Below are 22,222 nucleotides of genomic sequence, written 5' to 3'. Positions count from 1 at the left end.
GCCACACAATTCAGCATGCTTACCAAGATTTATTGTGTTTGTTCCCAAACTTTATTAGTACTTGCCATTGTAGTTATGTAAGTTAACTTGTACTTTTTTTTACACTAGTGAAATTTACTTTGAAAAGTAAACTGTTGTTTCTGTGAAAATTTGAATGCTTTAGAAAAACTAAGCAAGTCAGTAAAAACATGGATGTGCAAGTATCTTTACTTTCTCCCTCCATTTTAAAGAAACTCAGATTGCAATCATGAAGATGGCCTATATGGTTGTGATTTATTTATTTTTATTTCATTTTTTTTGAGATGGAGTCTCCCTCTGTCACCCAGGCTGGAGTTCAGTGGTGTGATCTTAGCTCACTGCAACCTCTACCTCCTGGGTTCAGCGATTCTCGTGCCTCAGCTTCCTGAGTGGCTGGGATTACAGGCATGCACCTGGCAAATTTTTGTATTTTTAGTAGAGACAGGATTTTGCCCTGTTGGCCAGGCTCATCTCGAACTCCTGACCTCAAGTGATCTGCCTGCTTCAGCCTCCCTAAGTGCTGGGATTACAGGCGTGAGCTATGGTGTCCGGCCTGTGGTTTAGTTAAGAAAGACATATTAGTATAGCCATTATCAAAATCTTGGCTGATATTAAATGATTGGTAAATGTGCTTTTGTGTGTCTCAAGTAAAAATAAATGTTTGAGGCATTTATGTTTCATTTTTAATGATTTTTGGCTTCGACTGTTGAATTACATTGTGATCTTGTAAAGGGATTTTTATTATTTAGGAAATTATATTTTATTGAATAGCAGTAATAGTCAGATCATCTCTTAGAAATGTTTATGTGACAGCGGCCGAGCGCGGTGGCTCATGCCTGTAATCCTAGCACTTTGGGAGGCTGAGGCGGGTGGGTCACTTAAGGTCAGGAGTTCAAAACCAGCCCGGCCAACATGGTGAAACTCCGTCTCTACTAAAAATACAAAAAAAATCAGCCAGGCGTGGTGGTGGGCACCTGTAATCCCAGCTGCTTGGGAGGCTGAGGCAGGAGAATTGCTTGAACGCAGGCAGTGGAAGTTGCAGTGAGCTGAGATCATACCACTGCACTCCAGCCTGGGAGACAGAGCAAGACTCTGTCTTTAAAAAAAAAAAAAAAAAAAAAGTTTCTGTGACAAAACAAAGCGCTAACTTAAGCTTTTATTTAAAACAAATCACAATCACCTTTTGTTTTTCATTTTTTAATTTATTTTTGGTTTTTTTTCATTTTATATATATATACATTTTAAAGACAGAGTCTCTCTCTGTCACCCAGGCTGGGTTCAGTGGCGCAGTCATAACTCACTGCAGCCTTGAACTCCTAGGCTCAAGTGATCCTCCTGCCTCAGCCTCTTGAGTAGCTGGGACTACAGGTGTGTGCCACCATGCCTGGCTTGTTTTTTAATTTTATTTGTAGAGACGAGGTCTTGCTGTGTTGCCCAAACTGATCTGAAACTCCTGGGCTCAAGTGATCTTCCTGACGCCATCTTAAAAAAAAAAAAAGTAGCAATCTTAGGGAATTGTTAGAGAACCATGATTTCTAAAGTTGAAATTACTTTTTTTTTTTTGAGACGGAGTCTTGCTCTTGCCCAGGCTGGAGTGCAATGGCACAATCTCGGCTCACTGCAACCTCTACCTCCCAGGTTCAAGTGATTCTCCTACCTCAGCCTCCCTAGTAGCTGGGATTAAAGGCATGTGCCACCATGCCCAGCTAATTTTTGTATTTTTGGTAGAGATGGGGTTTTGCCGTGTTGGCTAGGCTGGTCTCAAACTCCTGACCTCAGGTAATCCGCCCACCCCACCCTCCCAAGGTGCTGGGATTACAGGCATGAGCCACCACGCCTGGCCGAAATTACTATTAATGCTAGTTTATTTCTGAAAATTATGCTTTGATGAAAAACAAAAATGTGCCCTTCCCACTCCCAGCGCTGCTGGGCCTGCAGGTCTCTGTCGAGCCGCGGACAAAGATCTCTCTTCTGCAGGATGGGATTTGTTAAAGTTGTTAAGAATAAGGCCTGCTTTAAGAGATACCAAGTGAAATTTAGAAGACGACAAGAGGGTAAAACTGATTACTATGCTTGGAAACGCTTGGTGATACAGGATAAAAATAAATACAAAACACACAAATACAGGATGATAATTCGTGTAACAAACAGAGATATCATTTGTCAGATTGCTTATGCCCTTATAGAGGGGGATATGATAGTCTGCGCAGCATATGCATATGAACTGCCAAAATACGGTTTGAAGGTTGGCCTGACAAACTATGTTGCAGCGTATCGTACTGGCCTGCTGCTGACCCGCAGCCTTCTCAATAGGTTTGGCATGGACAAGATCTGTGAATGCCAAGTGGAGGTGACTGGTGGTGAATACAATGTGGAAAGCAATCATGGTCAGCCAGGTGCCTTTACCTGCTATTTGGATGCAGACCTTGCCAGAACTACCACTGGCAATAAAGTTTTGGGTGCCCTGAAGGGCGCTGTGGATGGAGGCTTGTCTATCCCTCACAGTACCAAACGATTCCCTGGTTATGATTCTGAAAGCAAGGAATTTAGTGCAGAAGTATACCGGAAGCACATTATGGGCCAGAATGTTGCAGATTACATGCACTACTTAATGAAAGAAGATGAAGATGCTTACAAGAAACAGTTCTCTCAGTACATAAAGAACAGCGTAACTCCAGACATGATGGAGGAGATGTATAAGAAAGCTCATGCTGCTATACGAGAGAATCCAGTCTATGAAAAGAAGCCCAAGAAAGAAGTTAAAAAGAAGAGGTGGAACCATCCCAAAATATCCCTTGCTCAGAAGAAAGATCAGGTAACTCAAAAGAAGGCAAACTTCCTCAGAGCTCAGGAGCAGGCTGCTGAGTGCTAAACCAAACAATTTTCTATGAGGATTTTTCAGATAATGACAATAAACTGATGGATAGCAACAACAACAACAAAAATCAAAAACCAAAAAAACAAAAAACAAAAATGTGCAGGAGGAATTAATATATTAGAATATTTAACAATATTTATATGATAGTTGAATTCCTTAGTTGGTGGTTATACCTTGAAATGATTCTTGGATATAGCATAGAAGTATCAATATACTGCTAAAGCAATGACTAAGAGGGACAAAGAATGAAGGTTGACTTTACCTCGAAGTATGAAATTTGCTTTCATTATAAAACAAATATTGTTCTTAAATTGCTTAAAATAACTTTATTCTCCTTGTGCAAAATCTATTTGCATTTTACTGATCACAGTCTCTATTACACAAAGATTTTCCTCCTGAACTCACTGCTCTTTATTAGAGCTTTCTTGTAAGCATACTACAAAGCTGTAATATTCTCAATCTTAAAAAAATTCTTATAAAAAAACCACAAGTAAATAGGCCTGGTACAGTGACTTTCACCTATAATTACAGCATTTTGGGAGGCTGAGGTGGGAGGATCGCTTGAGTCCAGGAGTTCAAGACCAGACTGGGCAACAGAGCAAGACCTTGTCTTTACTAATAATTTAAAAAGTAGCACGTGCGCGCGCGCACACACACACACACACACACACACACACACACACACACACACACACACACACACACACACACACACACACACAGTCAAAAAAACAAAAACCTCTATTAAGGGCCTCTGAATAGTTATCTCTGTTCCTTCAGTTCCTCTGAAAAATTTATACTAGGATTCTCAAGTTATCTCCTCTCAATCTCTATTGGGATCACTCCACTCTGACTTGTACACTCATTTTCCCACTGATGTAGCTGTTGTCAAGTTAGAAGTTAAGTTCGCAGTCTTCATTTTATCAGTCATCTCAGCAACATTCATTATGGTTAAGTCACTCCCTCCTATTTTCTTCATTAGCTTCTGTGACACCAGTCTCCTCATTTTTCTCCTACTCTATTAGCTGTTCCTTCTTAGTGTCTTTTTCTGACTCCTTCTTTTCAACCAGATTTCTAAATACTGAAGTATGTCAGGACTCTCAGCTGTCTTCCATCTGTAGTAAATAAACTCACTAGGTGATCTTATCTAGTCTCATGAATTTTAAGTACCATCTCTTCATTGATGAGTCCCAAATTTATGTCTCATTTCTTGGCCAGTCTTCTCTTAACTACAGGCTAATATATCCAGCTGTCTTCTTGATATTTCCATTTGAAGATTTAAGAAGGATATCGAAATCTACCATCCCAAAACCAAATTATTCATTCTCCCTCTTTCAGTGTGGTCCTCCCTTAGTGTTCCTATCTCAAGAAATGACACCCTGTTGTGTTATTCTTGACTCCTTTCATACCCAGAATCTCATATACGTATCAGGCAATGCCTCTCTACCTTCAAAATATATCCACATCTGACTACTATTCTTCACATCCACCATTATTATTACCTTGGGTTTAACTACCAGTTTTTCCTTGGGTTATTGTAGCTTCCTAAGTGGTCCTAAGTGGTCTTCCTGCTTCCATTCTTCTTCTGCTCCCTATAACATTGAACACTTCATAGTACACAGAAGCTATATGTAGAATGTATGATCCTTGTAAAACATAAGTTATGTTAATTTGTCTGTAGAGTCTTCTAACGACTTCCTTTGACACTTACGTACATTGCAGTTTTTTCCTGTTGCTTGCAATTTCCTAGTAGATCCATTCTCTGTTTATTTCTCTTTTCTCATTTTTTAATCACTCTTCCTCTCATACATGCAATTCCAGCCATACCATCCTTGCTTTTCCTCACATACGCCAAGCATACTCACAGTGTCTAAAAGCCAGAAATCTTCCATGAGAAATTTGTGCTTTCAGGTGTTTCAGCTACTGAGATTGTAGTGTTCTGTTTTGTTCTCTTGATATAAGCTCTGAGAAACAGAAACTGTTTCTTTTATTTGGTTATATGGATCACAAGGATGAGAAGAAGTAATGTAACTAGTACTTATATTTTAATTGCATAAGATTTTATGCAGCCTACAGATTTATTGTGTAAGTACCAAAATTGCTAATTCAAATCAGTCGGTTTGTTAGAAATTGACATCTCTGAGGCCAGGTGCAGTGGCTCATGCAATCCCAGAACTTTAGGAGGCCAAGACAGGAAGAGTGCTTGAGCCCAGGAGTTTGAGACCAGCCTGGGCAATGTAGTGAAACTCCCATCTCCACAAAAAATTAAAAAAAAAATTAGCTGGATGTGGTGACATACCTCTGTGGTCTCAGCTATTTGGGAGGCTGAGATGGGAGGATCACCTGAGCCCAGGAGGCTGAGACTGCAATGAGCCATGATCATGCCACTGCACTCCAGCCTGGGTGACAGCAAGATTCTGTCTCAAAAAAAGAAAGAAAGAAAAAAAAAGAAATTGACATCTCTGAGAAAACTTTGCCAACCCCTGTGCATTTCAAAGATTTAAAAAATTTTTTTCACTTAACAGATCTTGGGAATTCATAAAGCTGCCTCATTCTCTTTAACAGCTATGTAATATTCCATTAGAGGTATGTACTATAATTAAGTTAGCCTCACTGATGAACACATATGCTGTTTTCAGTCTTTTTCTGCTATAAATGTTCTTTTTCATCACTCTCTTGTGAGATTATATCTGCAGGATGAATTTGTAAAAGTTGAGTTGTTGGGCTGGTGTCTAACGCCTGTAATCCCAGCACTTTGGGAGGCCAAGGCGGGTGGATCACCTGAGGTCAGGAGTTTCAGCCTGCAACATGGGGAAACCTTGTCTCTACTAAAAATACAAAAATTAGCCGGGTGTGGTGGCAGGTGCCTGTAATCCCAGCTACTCAGGAGGCTGAGGCAGGAGAATCGCTTGAACCTGGGAGGCGGAGGTTCCAATGAGCCAGGATGGCGCCACTGCATTCCAGCCTGTGTGACAGAGTGAAACTTTGTCTTTAAAAAAAAAAAAAGTTGAATTGTTGGGTCAAGAGTTCTGTGTATTCACAGTATCAAAAACATTGCCTAATTGCTCTTTATTAGTTTTGTACCAGTTTGCATTCCTACCAGCAGTATTTGACTGCAGGGGTTGGCAAATGTTTTTCTGTTAAGGGCCAGATGGTAAATATTTTGGACTTTGCAGCCTACATATGGTCTCTGTCAAAAACTTTTCTTTGTATATATTTTAGTCTTGGGCCATAGTTTCCCAATTTTGGCCTATAATATAGCTGCAAGACTTTATTTTTTATTTTTATTTATTTATTTTTTTTTGAGACAGAGTCTAGCTCTGTCGTCCGGGCTGGAGTGCAGTGGCGCAATCTTGGCTCACTGCAAGCCCCGCCTTCCAGGTTCACGCCATTCTCCTGCGTCAGCCTCCCAAGTAGCTGGGACTACAGGTGCCCGTCACCACGCCCGACTCCTTTTTTTTTTTTTTAAGTAGAGACGGGGTTTCACCATGTTAGCCAGGATGGTCTCGATCTCCTGACCTCTTGATCTGCCCGCCTTGGCCTCCCAAAGTGCTGGGATTACAGGCGTGAGCCACCACACCCAGCCATCTGCAAGACTTTTATCAAAACTTTTTGTCATTACCAACCTGCTGTGTGAACATTGTATCTCATTTTATTAGTTTGCATTTCTCTTGTTGAACCTTAGTGTTTTGCTCTCTCTGAAATATTTATTTGAGCCCTTTGCTTTTATATATGTATTTGGTTATTTGTATCTTTACTGAACTATAGGGTCCTATCTTTATCGTTTAAGGAAATTACCCTTCGTGATATGAAATAAAACCTTTTAAATCAGTTTATCTTTTTATCTTTTTGATTTGGTTTGTGTTTTCTCATCTCTAGCCATTTTTAAAGTCACATTTGATGTTTTATATTTTTATTTATAACTTGATCTTTTATTCTGGATTTTTTTGGTCATTATTAGAATGGCTTGTCTCTGCAACTCAAAAATAATTCTTCCATAGTTTCTTTAATATTACTAAAATAATTCTTCCATAGTTTATTTAATATTACTGTTTTATTTCTTTATGCCTAAAACTTAGATACATCTGTAAAATTTTTTGATGTGAGTTAGGGATCTCATTTTTCTATATGACTACCCTTTTCTTCAAATACTATATCCTGAATTTAAATGTAGTGATAAGGGGCTGGGTGCAGTGGCTTATGCCTGTAATTCCAGCAGTTTGGCAGGCTGAGGCAGGCGGATTGCTTGAGTTCAGGAGTTCAAGACCAAACTGGGTCTCTACAAAAAATACAAAGATTAGCCGGATGTGGCAGCATGCACGTGTAATCCCAGCCACTTGAGAGGCTGAGGTGGGAGGATTGCTTGAGTCCTGGAGGTGGAGGTTATAATAAGCTGAGATCATGCCACTGCATGCCAGCCTGGGTGACAGAGCCAGATCCTGTCTCAAAAAATGAACCAACTAACTAAATAAATAAGTAAATGTAGTGATAAGGAAAGTTGCTTACAATATTACTTCTCAGTATTGACTTCTCATGCACTATAGAACTCATTGTTCTGACTACATAAAATGCCTAATTTTTCATTCATGAAAAATTACAGAGCACATGCTATGTGGTCAGCTACTAATGATGAAACGTTGAGATGGCTCACCTGTAAGTTCTTCAGCATACATCTCCTAAGATTTTAGCATCTCTTTTACTATCTGTTGTCTCAATTGATTATTTTAGAAAGTATAGACAATTTTTCCAAATCTATTATTGCCTCTACGTTTATTAGCAAATGTTCTTATGATAAAAACAAGCTTTTCTCTCCTTCCGTTTGACATTATGGACTCAAATCATTATTTACCCTCATACTGTTTCTAATTTTCTGTTTATTTTTTCTAGCTCTGTGAGGAGGAAGAGTCATAGCTATCTCTTTCATCAGTTTATCCCTAGAACCTAGCGCAATACCTACCACAGAGTGGTTTCCTAATAAATATATACTGAATGAATGAATACTTCAAGCAGTGGGGAGCTATTGAAGAATCTCAAGGGGGGGTGTAATGTGAAATGATTTATATTTTGGAAAGGTAATTCTGGTGTCATTATGGAAGAGAGCAACTTGAGCAAAGCTCAGTAAAAAAAAAAAGAAAGAAAGAAACAGGGGGTTGCCCTGTCACATCACCCAGGCTGGAGTGCAGTGGCACAGTTATAGCTTGCTGCAGCCTCAAACTCTTGGGTTCAAGTGATCCTCCTTCCTCAGCCTCCTGAGTAGCTAGGACTGCATGTGTGTACCACTACACCTGGCTGATTAAAACAAAATTTTTTTTTTGTAGAGATGGGCTTTTGCTATGTTGCCCAGGCTGGGCTTGAACTCCTGGCCTCAAACAATCCTCTGGCCTCAGCCTCCCAAAGTGCTAAGATTATAGGTGTGAGCCGCTGTGCCTGGCCCAAGAAAGCTTTCCTTTGGGTTCTGTATCAGTTGGGACCTGATTACAGATAATCCAACTCAAATCAACTTAACAAAAGGAATTTATTGGATTATGGAATCCAGAGAAGGGTTGAAGAACCAGCCACATGAAGGATGTAACTGGGCTTCAGGAACAAATAAGAGCAAGGATGCCAATGCCACTAACATTTTTAGTCTTCGCCTCGCTCTATTTTTATCAGTTCCAGTTTGTTTGCTGATGTATCAGTTAAATGTGGTTTGGGCCTAGAGTTTATAAGGGTATGGTTGCTTCCTGAGTATCCATGTGGACTGAATTAGTATACCTTTGAAGGTATTGTAGAATCCAGGAGGAGACGTGGAGTATTAGAACTAGGTGCTAAGTGGAAAAGATGGATTTGAGAGAGAGAAGTAATAAAGTTGACAGAATTTGTTCAGAGGGAAATCTTGAGCAACTGCTGGTTTGGTGAATCTGTTAACTATCTGAGGGAAATATAAGAAGCATATGCTTGGAATGGGAGGGAACATGATGAGTTTTGATTTTAGAGATGCTAAGTTGGAGAATGTGTAGGAGCAAGCTGAATATAGACATCCGAAATCTTGGAAGAAAGGTCTAAGCTTAAGTGCTTAGGAAGTCAGTAGCAAAGGTAACTGTTATGGAGGTGAACAAAATAGCTCAGTCTGAGTGTAAAAGTAAAGAGAACGGGAATCTTGGAGAAAAACTAACATTGAAGCCATGTGAACAGAAGAAGAGTATAAAATAAATTATAAGGCAATTAAGGAAAGTAAGAAATAAGAGTACCAAATAATCCAAAGGAATTTTATCCATGAGGGATATGCCACTTAGGGATTGAAAAAAGTCAATTTGCTTTGGCCATTAGGAGATCATTGATGATGTTAATGAGAAAAGTTCCAGTGGAAAGTTGGGAGCTGATTGTATTAAGCTCAAAGGGTTAATGATAGAGATGAAGTAGAAGCAAACTAGGTAGAATTTTTTTCCTACAAGTTTGTGAAGGGAAGATGAATGAGGGCATTGTAGGGTTAGGGGGTTGCTTTGTTTTGTTTTGGAATTGGAGAGATCAGTATATATTAGTAGTTTTGAACAGTAAATAGTTTTTTATTCTAGGTTGGATAAAATTTATTTTTATGTGTAAGTATTAACTGCCATCAGTGTTTATTAGTGTTAGTGCAGAGAAAATGGGACTCAGACCAAAGACCTGAGTGCTAATCTCAGTTTTCCCTGAATAATCGCCATAATAATTATAATTACCATTTTATATTCCCTTCTATTTGTCAGTCATTGTGTTAGTAGGTCTTTTATACATACTATCACTAATCCTCACCACAAATTAATCTCCAAGGTGAGTATTATGCTGTTGTATAGATAGACTCTGAGAGTTTACTTTTTAGGATTACATAGATTTTCAGGATCATGCTTTGATTTCAACACAGATATGTCTGATTCTGAAGTTGGTGCTCTTTTCTCTATATCGCGTAGCTTTCTTTTCTAACCTAAAGTAGTTTCTCAAGTTTTGGCTCCTCGTTTCCTTAACTGTCAGATAGGAATAGTCATATCTGTCACACCTATATCAAAGTGTTAAATGAATACTATGGTAATATCTGTATTTTGTTTGAAAAAATATTTATTTGGTTAAATACCAGACTGACCTTATCATTGTGGTCATCTTTAGCACTATCGTTTGTCTAAACAGTATTTTACTTTTTAAGGTGGTGGTATCATGGATACAGAAATGTCTGAAGATATAGACCACAACTTAACTCCTACCCTTGACAGCATGTCTTATGGAATGCCGAATCAAACAGGATCTGAAAATTCATTGCTGGATGAAGATGATTATTTTTTGAACTCTGGGGATCTTGCAGGAATTCCAGTCGTTGGTAGTGACAATGAGGATGAACAGGATTTTAGTTCAAAGGACAATCTTGTTTCTTCAATTCATACTGATGATAGCTTGGAAGTAGAGAGAAGAGTCACACAGCATGAATCAGACAATGAAAATGAAATACAAATTCAAAATAAGTTAAAAAAAGACTTTCCTAAACAGTTTGATCAGGTTTCTGTCTTTAAATCAATACGGAAAGATTTTAGTCTAGTAAGAGAAAACAGTAAAGAGACATTTTCTGGAAAGGAGAAAAATAGAGACCTAACTTATGAACGTGAAAAACGGTTGGATAAACCCCATAAAGATTTGGATTCAAGGTTGAAAAGCAGTTTTTTTGATAAAGCAGGTAATAATTGTTGGAATTAGAACCATAAAACACAATTAAAAATTACTGAACATAATATATAGCTTTTATTACTTTTGATGTTAAGTGAAGTATGAACGGTTAAATTCATTGTAAGCTTGTCATTTTTCTTTTGTCCTTGTTCTTTGCAGAGTGACTGAATTTCTCCCAGTAACTTTTGGTAATGGTATAAATGGTTGAAAATAGCCCTAAACCTCATTTCTCCCTCCCCTGGTTGCAATGTTTTGATGAGAAAGGCAAGATACTTGAATCACCTGTTCATTTTCTTTGGTTGAACATTGGAACCTGAAGTTGGATTTAACTTCTTTGTGCTGTAAGCACTAATTCAAACTGCTGTCTCACCACTTAGTCCAAATTAGGGAGTTATTTTATTTTTTTAATTTTAATTTAATTTTTTGTTTGTTAACTCTCACCTCTATCTGAAAGGGAGGTTTTTTTTTTAATTAAAAAAAAGACATTACTAATTTATGTTTCAGAAGTTTCTTGAGGTTCCTCCTGAGCCTCTTTGCCCAGTGTACCCTATACTTTAGCTTTAGTTAACATTCTTGAATATACCACATATTTCCTTCTATGCCTTCCTTTCCTCCTGCTATTCCATTTGCCTGCATGTCATTTTCTCTCTGTATATTTTCTTGTGAAAGTACTTCTTATCCAGCAATGCCTAACTCATAAATCTCTTCTACTCTGTCATCATTCTAACTGCTCTACATCAAGAATGAATTGTTTCCTTATCTATATTTCCACAGCATTTTCATTCCTCATTATTTATAGTACTTATCACACAGTATTATAGTTCTGTATTTGTTTTACCTTACCTACTAGTGTAGGAGTTGAGGGCCAGATTGTATCTTACTCATCTTTGTATTCTTGGGGCCTAACCTGGTGTAGTAAAATAGTAATTCTTCAATAAATGTTGAATAGCTGTGAAGGAAAGCAAGTATTCTATATCAGTCCTTGTATTTCTTCTAACAATGCTAGGAAATGTATGGTAGAAAGAACAAACCAGTATTGTTAAAAAGACAGCTTTTGAGTATGTACAAGGCTGTGCAAGGATATACTATATTTTTCTCTATAATTCAGTATATATTTCCAATATCCCTTCTTGGGGTATGAGAGTCATGTTTCTCAAGGAACATAATGTCTAGTAGTAGAATGGACAAGACAAGTCAGGCTGTAGAAGTGCCAATGTCCAGCTGAATAGCGTAAGATTTAATTTACAGTTAAAGACAGTGGTAGAAGAGTTTGTCATAAGGCAGTTCAAAAAGATGTCTTTCAGATAACTGAAACTGTGTTTTAAGGATTCTTAGAAGAGAGATGATTTTTAACTTAGTGAACAGGGAAGGTTTTATAGAGGAGAGGTGAATTTTTAACTGAGCCGAGTCTGGAAAACTGTATAAAGATTAGGATAGACAGAGGGGACTTGGAATAGATTAAGTAGAAATGGGGGAGAACAAACACAAGCAAAATATAATTTTTTTTTTTTTAAGGTTTGAGCAAGGAAAAAATGTAGGGTAAGGCTAAAAGCTAGGTGGGGCCAGATTGTGCAGAACTTTGAGTGAAAATACCTTTTGGGTGTTTTTGGGACCCAGTTCACTCTAACGAGCATCTTTGTTGGAAAAGAGAGGTGATTATCAAATGATAGCTTTTTAGGTCACTCTTTATAAGATTTGTTATTCATATACATGTGTTTGTTTGTTTTTTTTTTCCTTTCAATAGCTAATCAAGTTGAAGAAACATTACATACCCATTTACCACAAACCCCAGAAACAAACTTTAGGGTAAGTTTTCAGTGTGTATGTAGATTGCTGTAACTGTGACAAGTGTCAAAGTTTTCTTTATGTCACTTTCTAAATTCTAACAATGTATTAGGTAGAGCACTGATTTTTTTTTTTTAATTTGTTTAATATTTGTGTAAGGTCATCATCGGAGACATTTTAAAAAGCCTCAACTCTTAGGGTCTTTATTTGTATTTGGTATTTAGTCATATAACACAATTACTTTTAGGCATAGGCATAAAATCCAAAAGCTAATGAATGTCCATAGAGTTCTTCATTTCCAATGAGCTTTTCTTTGGGTGTTAAACCTGAAGAGGAATCATTTTAAAATCTGAATATTTATTAATCCTTTATATTGTGTTTTAGGATTCCAGCTACCCATTTGCCAATAAAGAATCCATTGGTTCGGAACTGGGGAATTCCTTTGCATCAAATATTAGAATTAAAGAAGAACCTTTGGATGATGAGTATGACAAAGCAATGGCACCACAGCAGGGACTACTAGACAAAATTAAAGATGAACCTGACAATGCTCAAGTAAACATTTCACCTTTTTTCCCCCCCTTCTTTTTGTTCCACACATTGAATTATTCATTTGAGAGACAAAGTGCTTAAGAAGTGAAATAGTTTGTTGACAGGGTGAAAGGAAACCCTTAAAGAAGGTTGAGGCGATTTGAATTACCATATAAGGCATTAATGAGCTATATGAAACTTTTCCTGAGTAGTAATTAAGGCTTTTAATCATCTTTGTTTCTTAATACCACTGTGATTTTTGCAATGCATTTTAGTGCAAGGCTTTGAGAACTATACAGCAGATATGGTTGAAGATTTATGGTAGTTTATAGGTTTGTGGTGCAATCAAGTTTATGTAGGATAGTAAGCCTTTTGCAGTTAATGCTAATGAAGTACAGGCTATATATGGATTTAAATATTTTTCAGGAGGGGTTAATGGACAGATCATCTTTGGAAGGGTTAATTGATTGAAGAACCAGTTCATTAGATTAGTGGATAGAAGGTAAAGGAGGCTTTGATGAATGATACATGATTCCAAGTTTGAGATCTTTGAAGGTCTCTGCTATTTCAGGGTTGCTCTGGAGATAAAATCATAGAGATCTTATAACTGTGAGGTCCTGAAGTCAGCTAAGCTATCCATGCAGTTAATGATGTTGCTGTTGTTGGAATAGAAGAAAAAAGTTATATCAGATGCTGCAGTCATTTTGAAGTGCAAGAAGGGGTCCAAGGGATGAATATGCAATAGCAGCAATTATTTGAGGGTATCTGTGTTTTGTAAAGATGGTATGAATTGGGTCTTTTTCTGAAATGACATTTAATCTGGGGGAAACTTATATTTTCCTATCTTTGTTTGTATTAGAGGGTTTGAGACTGTCAGACTTCTGTGGAAGTACTTTCTTCTTCTTTTTGTTTTTTCTTTTTTTTTATGAGACAAGGTCTTGCTCTGTTGCCCAGGCTGGAATGTAGTGGTGCAATCACTGCTCACTGCAGCCTCAACCTCCCAGGCTCAAGTGAACCTCCCAGCTCAGCCCCTCAAGTAGCTGGGACCACAGGCGTGTACCACCACACTGGCGAATTAAAAAAAATTTTGTAGAGGGGCCAGACGTGATGGCTCATGCCTGTCATCCCAGCACTTTGCAGGCTGAAGCCAGCAGATCACTTGAGGTCAGGAGTTCCAGACCACCCTGGCCAACCTGGTGAAATCCCATCTCTACTAAAAATACAAAAAATTAGCCAGGCATGGTGGCGGGTGCCTGTAATTCCAGCTACTTCGGAGGCTAAGGGAGGAGAATCACTTGAACCAGGAGGTGGAGGTTGCAGTGAGTTGAGATTGCGCCACTGCCCTCCAGCTTGGATGACAGAGTGAGACTTTTTTTTGGTAGAGTAAGTTGCACAAGCTTGTCTCTAACTTCTGTGCTCAAGCGATCCTCCTGCTATGGCCTTCCAAAGTGTTGGGATTACAGACGTGAGCCACCGTGCCTGGTCAAGAGCATTTTTCATTTGGATGTTTTTGGACAGGATTTCTCAAACTCTACAGCATTGACATTTTGGACCAGGTAATTCTTTGTTGTGACGAAATGTCCTGTGCGTTGTGGGACATTTAGTAAGCATTTGTGGCCTCTACCTACTACATGCCAGTAGCAGCCTCCTCCCTTGCCACTTGTAACAAAAAGTGATCTACTATTGAGAACCATTGTATTAGAGTAAGCAGATGGAAGAATAGGAGATTGCAGAGGTTGGTGATTCATATGAGTCAAATTGATGCTTAGTTAGCATGAATTCCATGACGTTCAGTGGAAGTTGGATGTGTTAGGGTAGTGATAAAGCTATAGGAGTTGGATGGATATGAGTATAGTTGCTACAAAGAAGAAAGTAGAAGGAATATAAATAGATTTTTCTATTCTATTTAAATAGAAGGTAAATAAGAGCATGTTTGTAGAAGCAGGTAATGGAGATCTTATATATCTGAATTAGGGATAAATAGATGTCCTAACAACTGGGGAAAGTTCGTGTGGCAGTACATGCTTCAGAAGACTACAACCGTGTCTATATGAAGGGCAGATCTTGTATCTCTTCTCCTGCCCCAATGTGGGCATGCTGGCAGGGTACCAAAATCATCTCTTTCTTTTGTACTTGAACCATGTGACACTTCCTTGGGACAAAACGGCACTTAGAGCATAAACCAAATACAATAGGGGTAGAGAACACTGAGAAGGTTATTAGTATTGTTGTTTTCAGAACAATCAGAGGTTCCAGTGGCTGGAGAATATAAATAGGATGGAACAGATAGAAACACTTAAATTTTTATATACTTATTCAGAATTATAAAATGTGTTACAAAATACTGAATATGAAGTTTCGTCATGATTATGGGGAAGAACTTTCCCAAAGGCTCACTCCCTGATTGATTGGACTTGAGAATTAAGCAGTAATGTGAGTAGGTCCTGGGCATAATATCCGAAAGCATTCTTTACCCTGAGCCCACAATAAGACACTTGTAGTATGTGAGTGGATAGAGCTACGTTTTCCCTGAGGAGTCCTTTTTGTTGTCAGCCATACCAGTCCTATAGGATCAGACCTTTGATAATTCTTCTAGAAATCCCCCCAGAGCAGCTCACATGTTATAAACTAGATATGTGATTCTTTCCTTTTCTTTTTCTTGTCTTTTCCACACCCCTCTCCACCTTCCCTCCTTCTTTTAGAAGAGTATCGCCTTTCAATATTGCATAATTTATTACTTTTATTCATTTCCCATGGACTGGAAAAGAGAACTCTAGTGTATTTTGTTATTAGTCTCAAAAAAGTACTATTAGCCTCCCATAAAATACTGATAGATTTTACAGTTGTGGTCAGCGTTTACTGGTAACCGTCAGTTACCAGTAACTTTTTTCATGGTTCAGTAAAATCATAGCTTTAGTTTATGGCACCTTTTCAAAACTTCCCTTGGCTTTTCTTTGTGCTTAATTTAGGTAGTTTTGCTTTTAGCTCACTTCCTAATTCTCTTTTTTACACAATTCATTTTGGTCCTAATTTCTTTACTTTACTGTATAAACTAGGTGCTGAAATGTGTGTATATGTATTTAACTTCCTCTACCCATTTTTTCTTGGTTATTTCTTCAGTTATGATATTCTGGATTGGCCAGTCATTGTCCGTCCTCCTGCCTCTATTACTGGCATAATGTCATTGGGTCTCTCAGTTTCATTTCTTCATTCTAATTCTATTGCATGTTTCTATAATGTTTTCTGTAGTATTTTTACAGTTACAGATGCTTTTACACATACTGTGTTGCTTAATTCTCCTAACAACCCTGTATAAGATGGCCAGAGTAGAGGATGTTAACATTTGTAGGTGAGAGAGCTGAGAGATATAGAGATTTAGTTACTCAAGCCCTCATGGCCAGGAACGAGCCAATCTGGGGTCATAATCAAAGTCTTTTTTTTTTTTGTCTACCATTCTTTCTGTAAATAAAAGTTGTTTAATTTTAAAATACCTAGGGAAGGTTTCAACATAGATACTTTAAAGAGAGCCAGAGACCTCATTTTCCTCTTTTGCCTTTTCCATAGGGTCTAAAAACTGTACATTCAGTAAATACTACATTAAAGTCATGATTTCTTTTTCTTCTTGTTCATAATAATAGAGGAAGAGCTAATGTGTAGTCTCTCATTGAAAGAACTCAATTAAAATGGGAAAGCAAATGAACTAATTGTCGTCATAATAGTGCTTCATACAGTTTTGGAAAGAAAATATAGTAATTCAAATGTTGGGGCTGTTTTAGCCATATTGAGTTAATTTGGCAATAGAAACTGTGTTATTCATTTCTAAAATACTTTCATGGGATATTAATATTGATCTTCATTTGTAGTAAACTAAGAAGGTAAAGGTATTGGTAAAGGAATTTTTTTGTGTTTTGGCATGTGTTTTTCTGCTTCTGAAAGCTTTTGGGTTACCAATTAGATATTTACTTCTCAGAAAATATTTATTAGTATTTGGCTAGTCATTGATTTGTTTATCAAATACTTGTAAAATTAGTGATCATGGGAGGATACAAACATAAACCAAACATGATTGTGCCTTGAAGGCATTGTGGACCATACAAACAGTACTTCAGATGTATACTATTTTACTATATTCCATAAATAATATGTACTCAATGCTAAAGGAATCCAGCAGAAGTTTGCAATAGCCATCACAGAGACTAAGAGAGCTGACTGGAGACCGTTAATGTATGCCAATGAGTATTGGTTGTTTCTGGAGTTTTCTGAGATTAAAATAAAAATATTTAAGGAAATTTTCTTTAATACACTATATAATGAAGGAATGTCATGATTAGTCGATGTTAGAAAATCTTTTAATACATATATTTCATCAGCAGGTCAAATAAGGGTATCTGTAATAGTCACTTTATTAGATGCCAAAAGACATCTCATGTAATTCAAACATTCTTACAATAGATTTTTTCTTGATCATGGTAAGGAACTACTACTTCAGATCAGTAACAGTTATTGAAGTTGAAGTAAAATGATGGAAATCTTCTGTTAATATTACTAAAAGAATACAAGTTGCAGATGTCATTGTTATTTAACTCTTGTTGGATTTTTACTTCAGTCCATGTTAAAGAAATTAGAAGAAAAAATAATGGAAAAAGGGAAATAAAATTATCACTTGCTATTAAGAATATTTATGAAAGAATTAATAGAATTCATGAATATTTAGTGGAGTACCTAGCTGAATTATACCAATACTTCTATAAATAAACTTCCCAGTTAGATGATATAATGAAAAAGATACACTATTCCCAGCAGCAACTAAAAAGTACTTATATCAAATACAACTTGAAATAATGAAGAGACCATCTTTGTAAATGTAAGAAATATGAAGATGTCAGTTATTTTTGAATTAAGATTTAAGGCCGGGTGCGGTGGCTCACACCTGTAATCCTAACACTTTGGGAGGCCGAGGGGGGCGAATCACTTGAGGTCAGGAGTTCAAGACCAGCCTGGCCAACATGGTGAAACCCTGTCTCTTCTAAAAAATACAAAAATTACAGAAGTTAGCCGGGCATGGTGGTGCATGCCTGTAATCACAGCTACTCGGGAGACTGAGGCAGGAGAATCACTCGAGCCTGGGAGGTGGAGGTTGCAGTGAGCCAAGATCGCACCATCGCACCCCAGCTTGTGGCATAAGAGTGAAACTCCATCTCAAACAAAAAAATTGAGATTTAGATTTGATGCAATTCTGATGAAAATATCAATGGTTAGGTTATGAAGTTTTGTAGAAGAATAATAGGCATGCACATACACACACTTATTACACATATATTCTAAAAAATGGATGGAGAGGTTGAATGTGGCAAACCCTGTTAAATGGTTGAACATCATACAATTAATTTCTTTCTTTCTTTTTTTTTTTTTTTTTTTAAAGACAGAGTTTCACTCTTGTTGCCCAGGCTGGAGTGCAATGGTGCAATATTGGCTTGCTGCAACCTCTGCCTCCCTACCGCCCTGAGTTCAAGCGATTCTCCTGCCTCAGCCTCCTGAGTAACTGGGATTACAGGCGTGCACCACCACGCCCCGCTAATTTCTGTAATTTTAGTAGAGACAGGGTTTCACCATGTTGGCCAGGCTGGTCTCAGACTCCTAACCTCAGGTGATCCGCCCACCTCGGCCTCCCAAGGTGCTTGGATTACAGGTGTGAGCCACCACGCCTGGCCATAAGCATCCTACAATTAGTTTCATTAGGATAGCATGATATCATAAGATTAGTCAGACTGAAAATTATATAGAAGAGATAGCCCAAAAACAGACATTATTTTTTAAGAATTTGATATGTTTATCAATGGCAAATGAAAGAAATTCACTATTTAGAGAAAGAAAAAGAAGTAGGCATGGTGGCTTACGCCTGTAATCCCAGCACTTTGGGAGGCTGAGGCAGGTAGATACTTGAGGTCAGGAGTTCAAGACCAGCCGGGCCAACGTGTTGAAACCCCGTCTCTACTAAAAATACAAAAATTAGCCGGACGTGGTGGCAGGCACCTGTAATCTCAGCTACTGGGGAGGCTGAGGCAGGAGAATCACTTTAACCCAGGAGGCAGAGGTTGTAGTGAGCCGAGGTTGAGCTAGCCTGGGTGACAGAGTGAAACTCTCTCTCAAAATAGAAAAATGTTCATTATACATCAAAATGAGTAAATTCCAAATGGACTAAGGCAGGGGTTGGCAAATTATCAGTGGTGGGCCAAATCCAGCACCCCCCGCCCCATTTTTTTTGTTTTTCCACCCACTGCTTTCATAAATAAAGTTTTATTTGAACATTGCCACATTCATTCATTTACATATTACGTGGGTGCTTTTGCTCCACCAGAGCAGAGTTGAGTAGTTGGGACAGAGACCATATGGCCTGCAGAGTCAAAAATATTTGCTATCTGGCCCCTTACAGATAAAGTTTGCTGATCCCTGGATTAAAGAAATGTATTATTATAAAAACGAAACTATTTTCTTATTCTTTTAATGTGGAAATAAAACTTTGTAAGAGGTAGAAGAAATCACAAAGGTAAAGACTGTCAGTTTTTTTGGCATAAAAATGGAAACAAATATATAAAATTTTAACTTAAAGTATATATTGAGGAAATGTTGATAACAAATGCTACTGAGAGTTAATACTGTTCCATTATAATGTACTTTTTGTAAATGAACATTAAAAATAGCTGCAGATTGAAACAGTGGGAAAATACTTTTAAATGGTGTTTTTTCATAAATTACTGGAGTAAATATAATTAAGAACATTTTTTGGGGAGGAAAACAACCTGTCGTTACGTATCAAGAACCTTTACTATGTACCTTTTTACCTAGTAGTTCCACTTTAGGAATTCTTTTCTTAGGAGATAATCCTAAATATGGGAGTATGAATATTCACAAAGATATTCATCATGGCATTACTGATTGTACTGAATGTGCGGAAACATTAAATGGACCAACATTGTGTTGTGGTTATAAAATCTCGGTGCCATGTGGGGCCATTGGAGCCTGAGGCAGAAGGAAAAAATCAGTAATACTGATTTGGTATTTATTTAAAATTTTGATATTTTGCTCATCATGGACCTTGCATAAATTTGATTTTTAAAAATACTGTGTTAAAATATTATCTTCATTACTGAGGTTTTTGGTGCCCCCTTAATTTTGTACCTGAGGCATGTGCCTCACTCACCTCATCCCAGTCACATCTCTGTGTAATGTGTTATGTTTCTTAATACATATTTGTATTTTCAAACTTGAGTAATGTGCCGACACCTCCCCATCACAAAAAAGGAGATATATCTGAGATACTCCAGAATTCCAAGAATAAGTGTTCTTGCAGAGTTTTTGCATGTTTCAATATGATAAACAATATATTAAAATAAAAGTTAAATCTATTATGTAATGATTTTAGAATGCAGTCGCATAATTGTAAAAAGCAAACAGCACTGAAAAGTTGTAGTAGAACTCAGTTATATGGTGGTTACTCATGACTTAAAATACGTGTACATGCACATAAAAATCATTGAAATAAAAACAAAATTTAAACAGCATTCTTTTAGAATTTTCAGACTATGTAGACCTCAGGGATTCTTGGACTTCAGTTTTAGAAACACTGGTATATTTAGCCATTAGAAGTTATTTTGCAGTAATATATACTAACATACAAACGTTCAAATGATTCAAATGAGCAAAAAATCAGTTTATAAGAATGGCATATTTAGTATAATTACAACTTATTAAGAAATAAAACCTCTGCATTGAGGAGGGGAAAAGACTGGAAAGAAATATACCCAAAGAATAACAGTGGTTGTTTTGGGGTGATTAAAATATGATTAATTTTTTTCTTATTTTTATTTATCTAAATTTTCTATGGTGATTGTGTATTACTTTTATAATAAACAGTAACTTATAATACTTTAATAAAATTAAAGATTTTTCAAAAATAATAAATACTTAGTAGTGTCACAGACTAAGTACTTTCATTTTTTTCTGTCTTACACTCCTAGCATATACATATTATACCCATATTTAATTATAGTTTGCTTGCTGTTTTGTATTTTATTATTTCTTATTAATGTTTTAAACATTTTCCACCTCTATATAGTGGTAGTAAAATGTCTTGAATGTCTGGATGTCTTTAGGTATTTATTCTTTTCTCTATGTATTTATTTATTTTTTTCTTCTTTAAAGGAGTATAGTCATGGCCAACAGCAAAAAACTCAAGAGGGGGAACTGAAAATTAGTGCTGTGTTTTCAGTCAGTGGCAGCCCTCTTGGTAAGAAACCGACCTGAATAAATGGATTGTGTATATTCTGACCAATGTGAATGAGAAGAAATTCTGCTTGTATTAATAAACCAGGCAGCTCTCTCTACCCACTTAAGATGCCTTTAAATTGTATATTGCATAATTACTGTTGGGTTTCAAGACTAGTTCTAGAAGAGAAAGAAAGAATGTCTACTTAAAATTCATGGTAAAAAGTAAAACATTTTTTTCTTTCAATTTTTTTTTTTTTTTTTTTTTTTTTTTTTTTTTTTTTTTAAAGCTCCACAGTTGACTACTGGCTTTCAGCCCTCACTGGCGTCATCTGGCATGAATAAAATGCTTCCTTCAGTTCCAGCCACAGCTGTTCGAGTTTCCTGTTCTGGTTGTAAAAAAATCCTCCAGAAGGGGCAAACTGCTTATCAGAGGAAAGGGTCTACTCAGCTATTCTGCTCCACACTGTGCCTCACTGGATATACAGTTCCACCTGCCCGCCCACCGCCTCCTCTCACCAAGAAAACTTGTTCAAGTTGCTCAAAGTATAGCAGAATTCTAAATTATCTTTTTTGTTTCTTTCCTTTCTCTTAACATACTTTGTTCTTAGCTCATGTATTACATTTGATATTCTACATTTCTTTCTTTCTTTTTTTTTTTTTTTGAGAAATACCACATTATTTTCTGTCTGCTTTCAGTTGTTGCTTTTCAGTCTTCCAGGTGCTAGGTGCTCAAGCTTGTTTTTTAGCTTTCAATAATGTTACTTTTATGTATTGTTTTTGAAACCAGCTCTCCCATCCTTGTTAGTTGAAGTGCCTGATATAACAAAAAGTGCACATTTAGGGATATTGTATTACAGCAGTATTTTATTTTATAACTATAAGCAATAGATATTTAAATCCAACAAATATTTAAAGTTATATTTCCTGTTATGTAATTTGAATTTATTTAATACTTTTCTTCTTAACCTTAAATGGCTTCCAGTGTGTATGTATGTGTGTATGTGTATATATATATATTTATTTATTTTATATATATATATTTATTTATTTATTTTGAGATGGAGTCTCGCTCTG

At 36.9% G+C, this 22,222-nt stretch overlaps 2 protein-coding genes across 7 annotated transcripts in view; both read left to right on the top strand.

Annotated features, from left to right (window-relative positions):
* Nucleotides 1-22,222, top strand: part of ZMYM4 (zinc finger MYM-type containing 4) — a 155,338-nt gene that overhangs the window by 82,015 nt on the left and 51,101 nt on the right. For 5 of the 6 annotated variants that reach the window (XM_054496387.2, XM_063665995.1, XM_054496381.2 and 2 more), the window contains 5 exons: nt 10,053-10,574; nt 12,309-12,370; nt 12,734-12,904; nt 21,083-21,167; nt 21,436-21,691. In XM_054496387.2, the coding sequence (XP_054352362.1) occupies nt 10,053-10,574; nt 12,309-12,370; nt 12,734-12,904; nt 21,083-21,167; nt 21,436-21,691 (1,096 nt within the window). The remainder of the gene's footprint in view (nt 1-10,052; nt 10,575-12,308; nt 12,371-12,733; nt 12,905-21,082; nt 21,168-21,435; nt 21,692-22,222) is intronic. The other variant, XM_054496427.2, reaches the window with a different exon arrangement.
* LOC129041145 (large ribosomal subunit protein uL18-like) lies at nt 1,982-5,150 on the top strand. The gene has a single exon (XM_054496455.2). It carries the CDS (start codon nt 1,997-1,999, stop codon nt 2,888-2,890), a length of 894 nt encoding a protein of 297 aa, XP_054352430.1. The 5' UTR covers nt 1,982-1,996; the 3' UTR covers nt 2,891-5,150.

The sequence above is a fragment of the Pongo pygmaeus genome, chromosome 1, assembly GCF_028885625.2.
Source record: "Pongo pygmaeus isolate AG05252 chromosome 1, NHGRI_mPonPyg2-v2.0_pri, whole genome shotgun sequence".
NCBI classification, from domain to species: Eukaryota; Metazoa; Chordata; class Mammalia; order Primates; family Hominidae; genus Pongo; species Pongo pygmaeus.
This window is presented reverse-complemented; position numbering and strand designations above follow the sequence as displayed.

What these genes read in the sequence shown, in the direction of transcription:
- LOC129041145 (XM_054496455.2), top strand. Translation starts at nt 1,997, where the DNA reads ATGGGATTTGTTAAAGTTGTTAAGAATAAGGCCTGCTTTAAGAGATAC.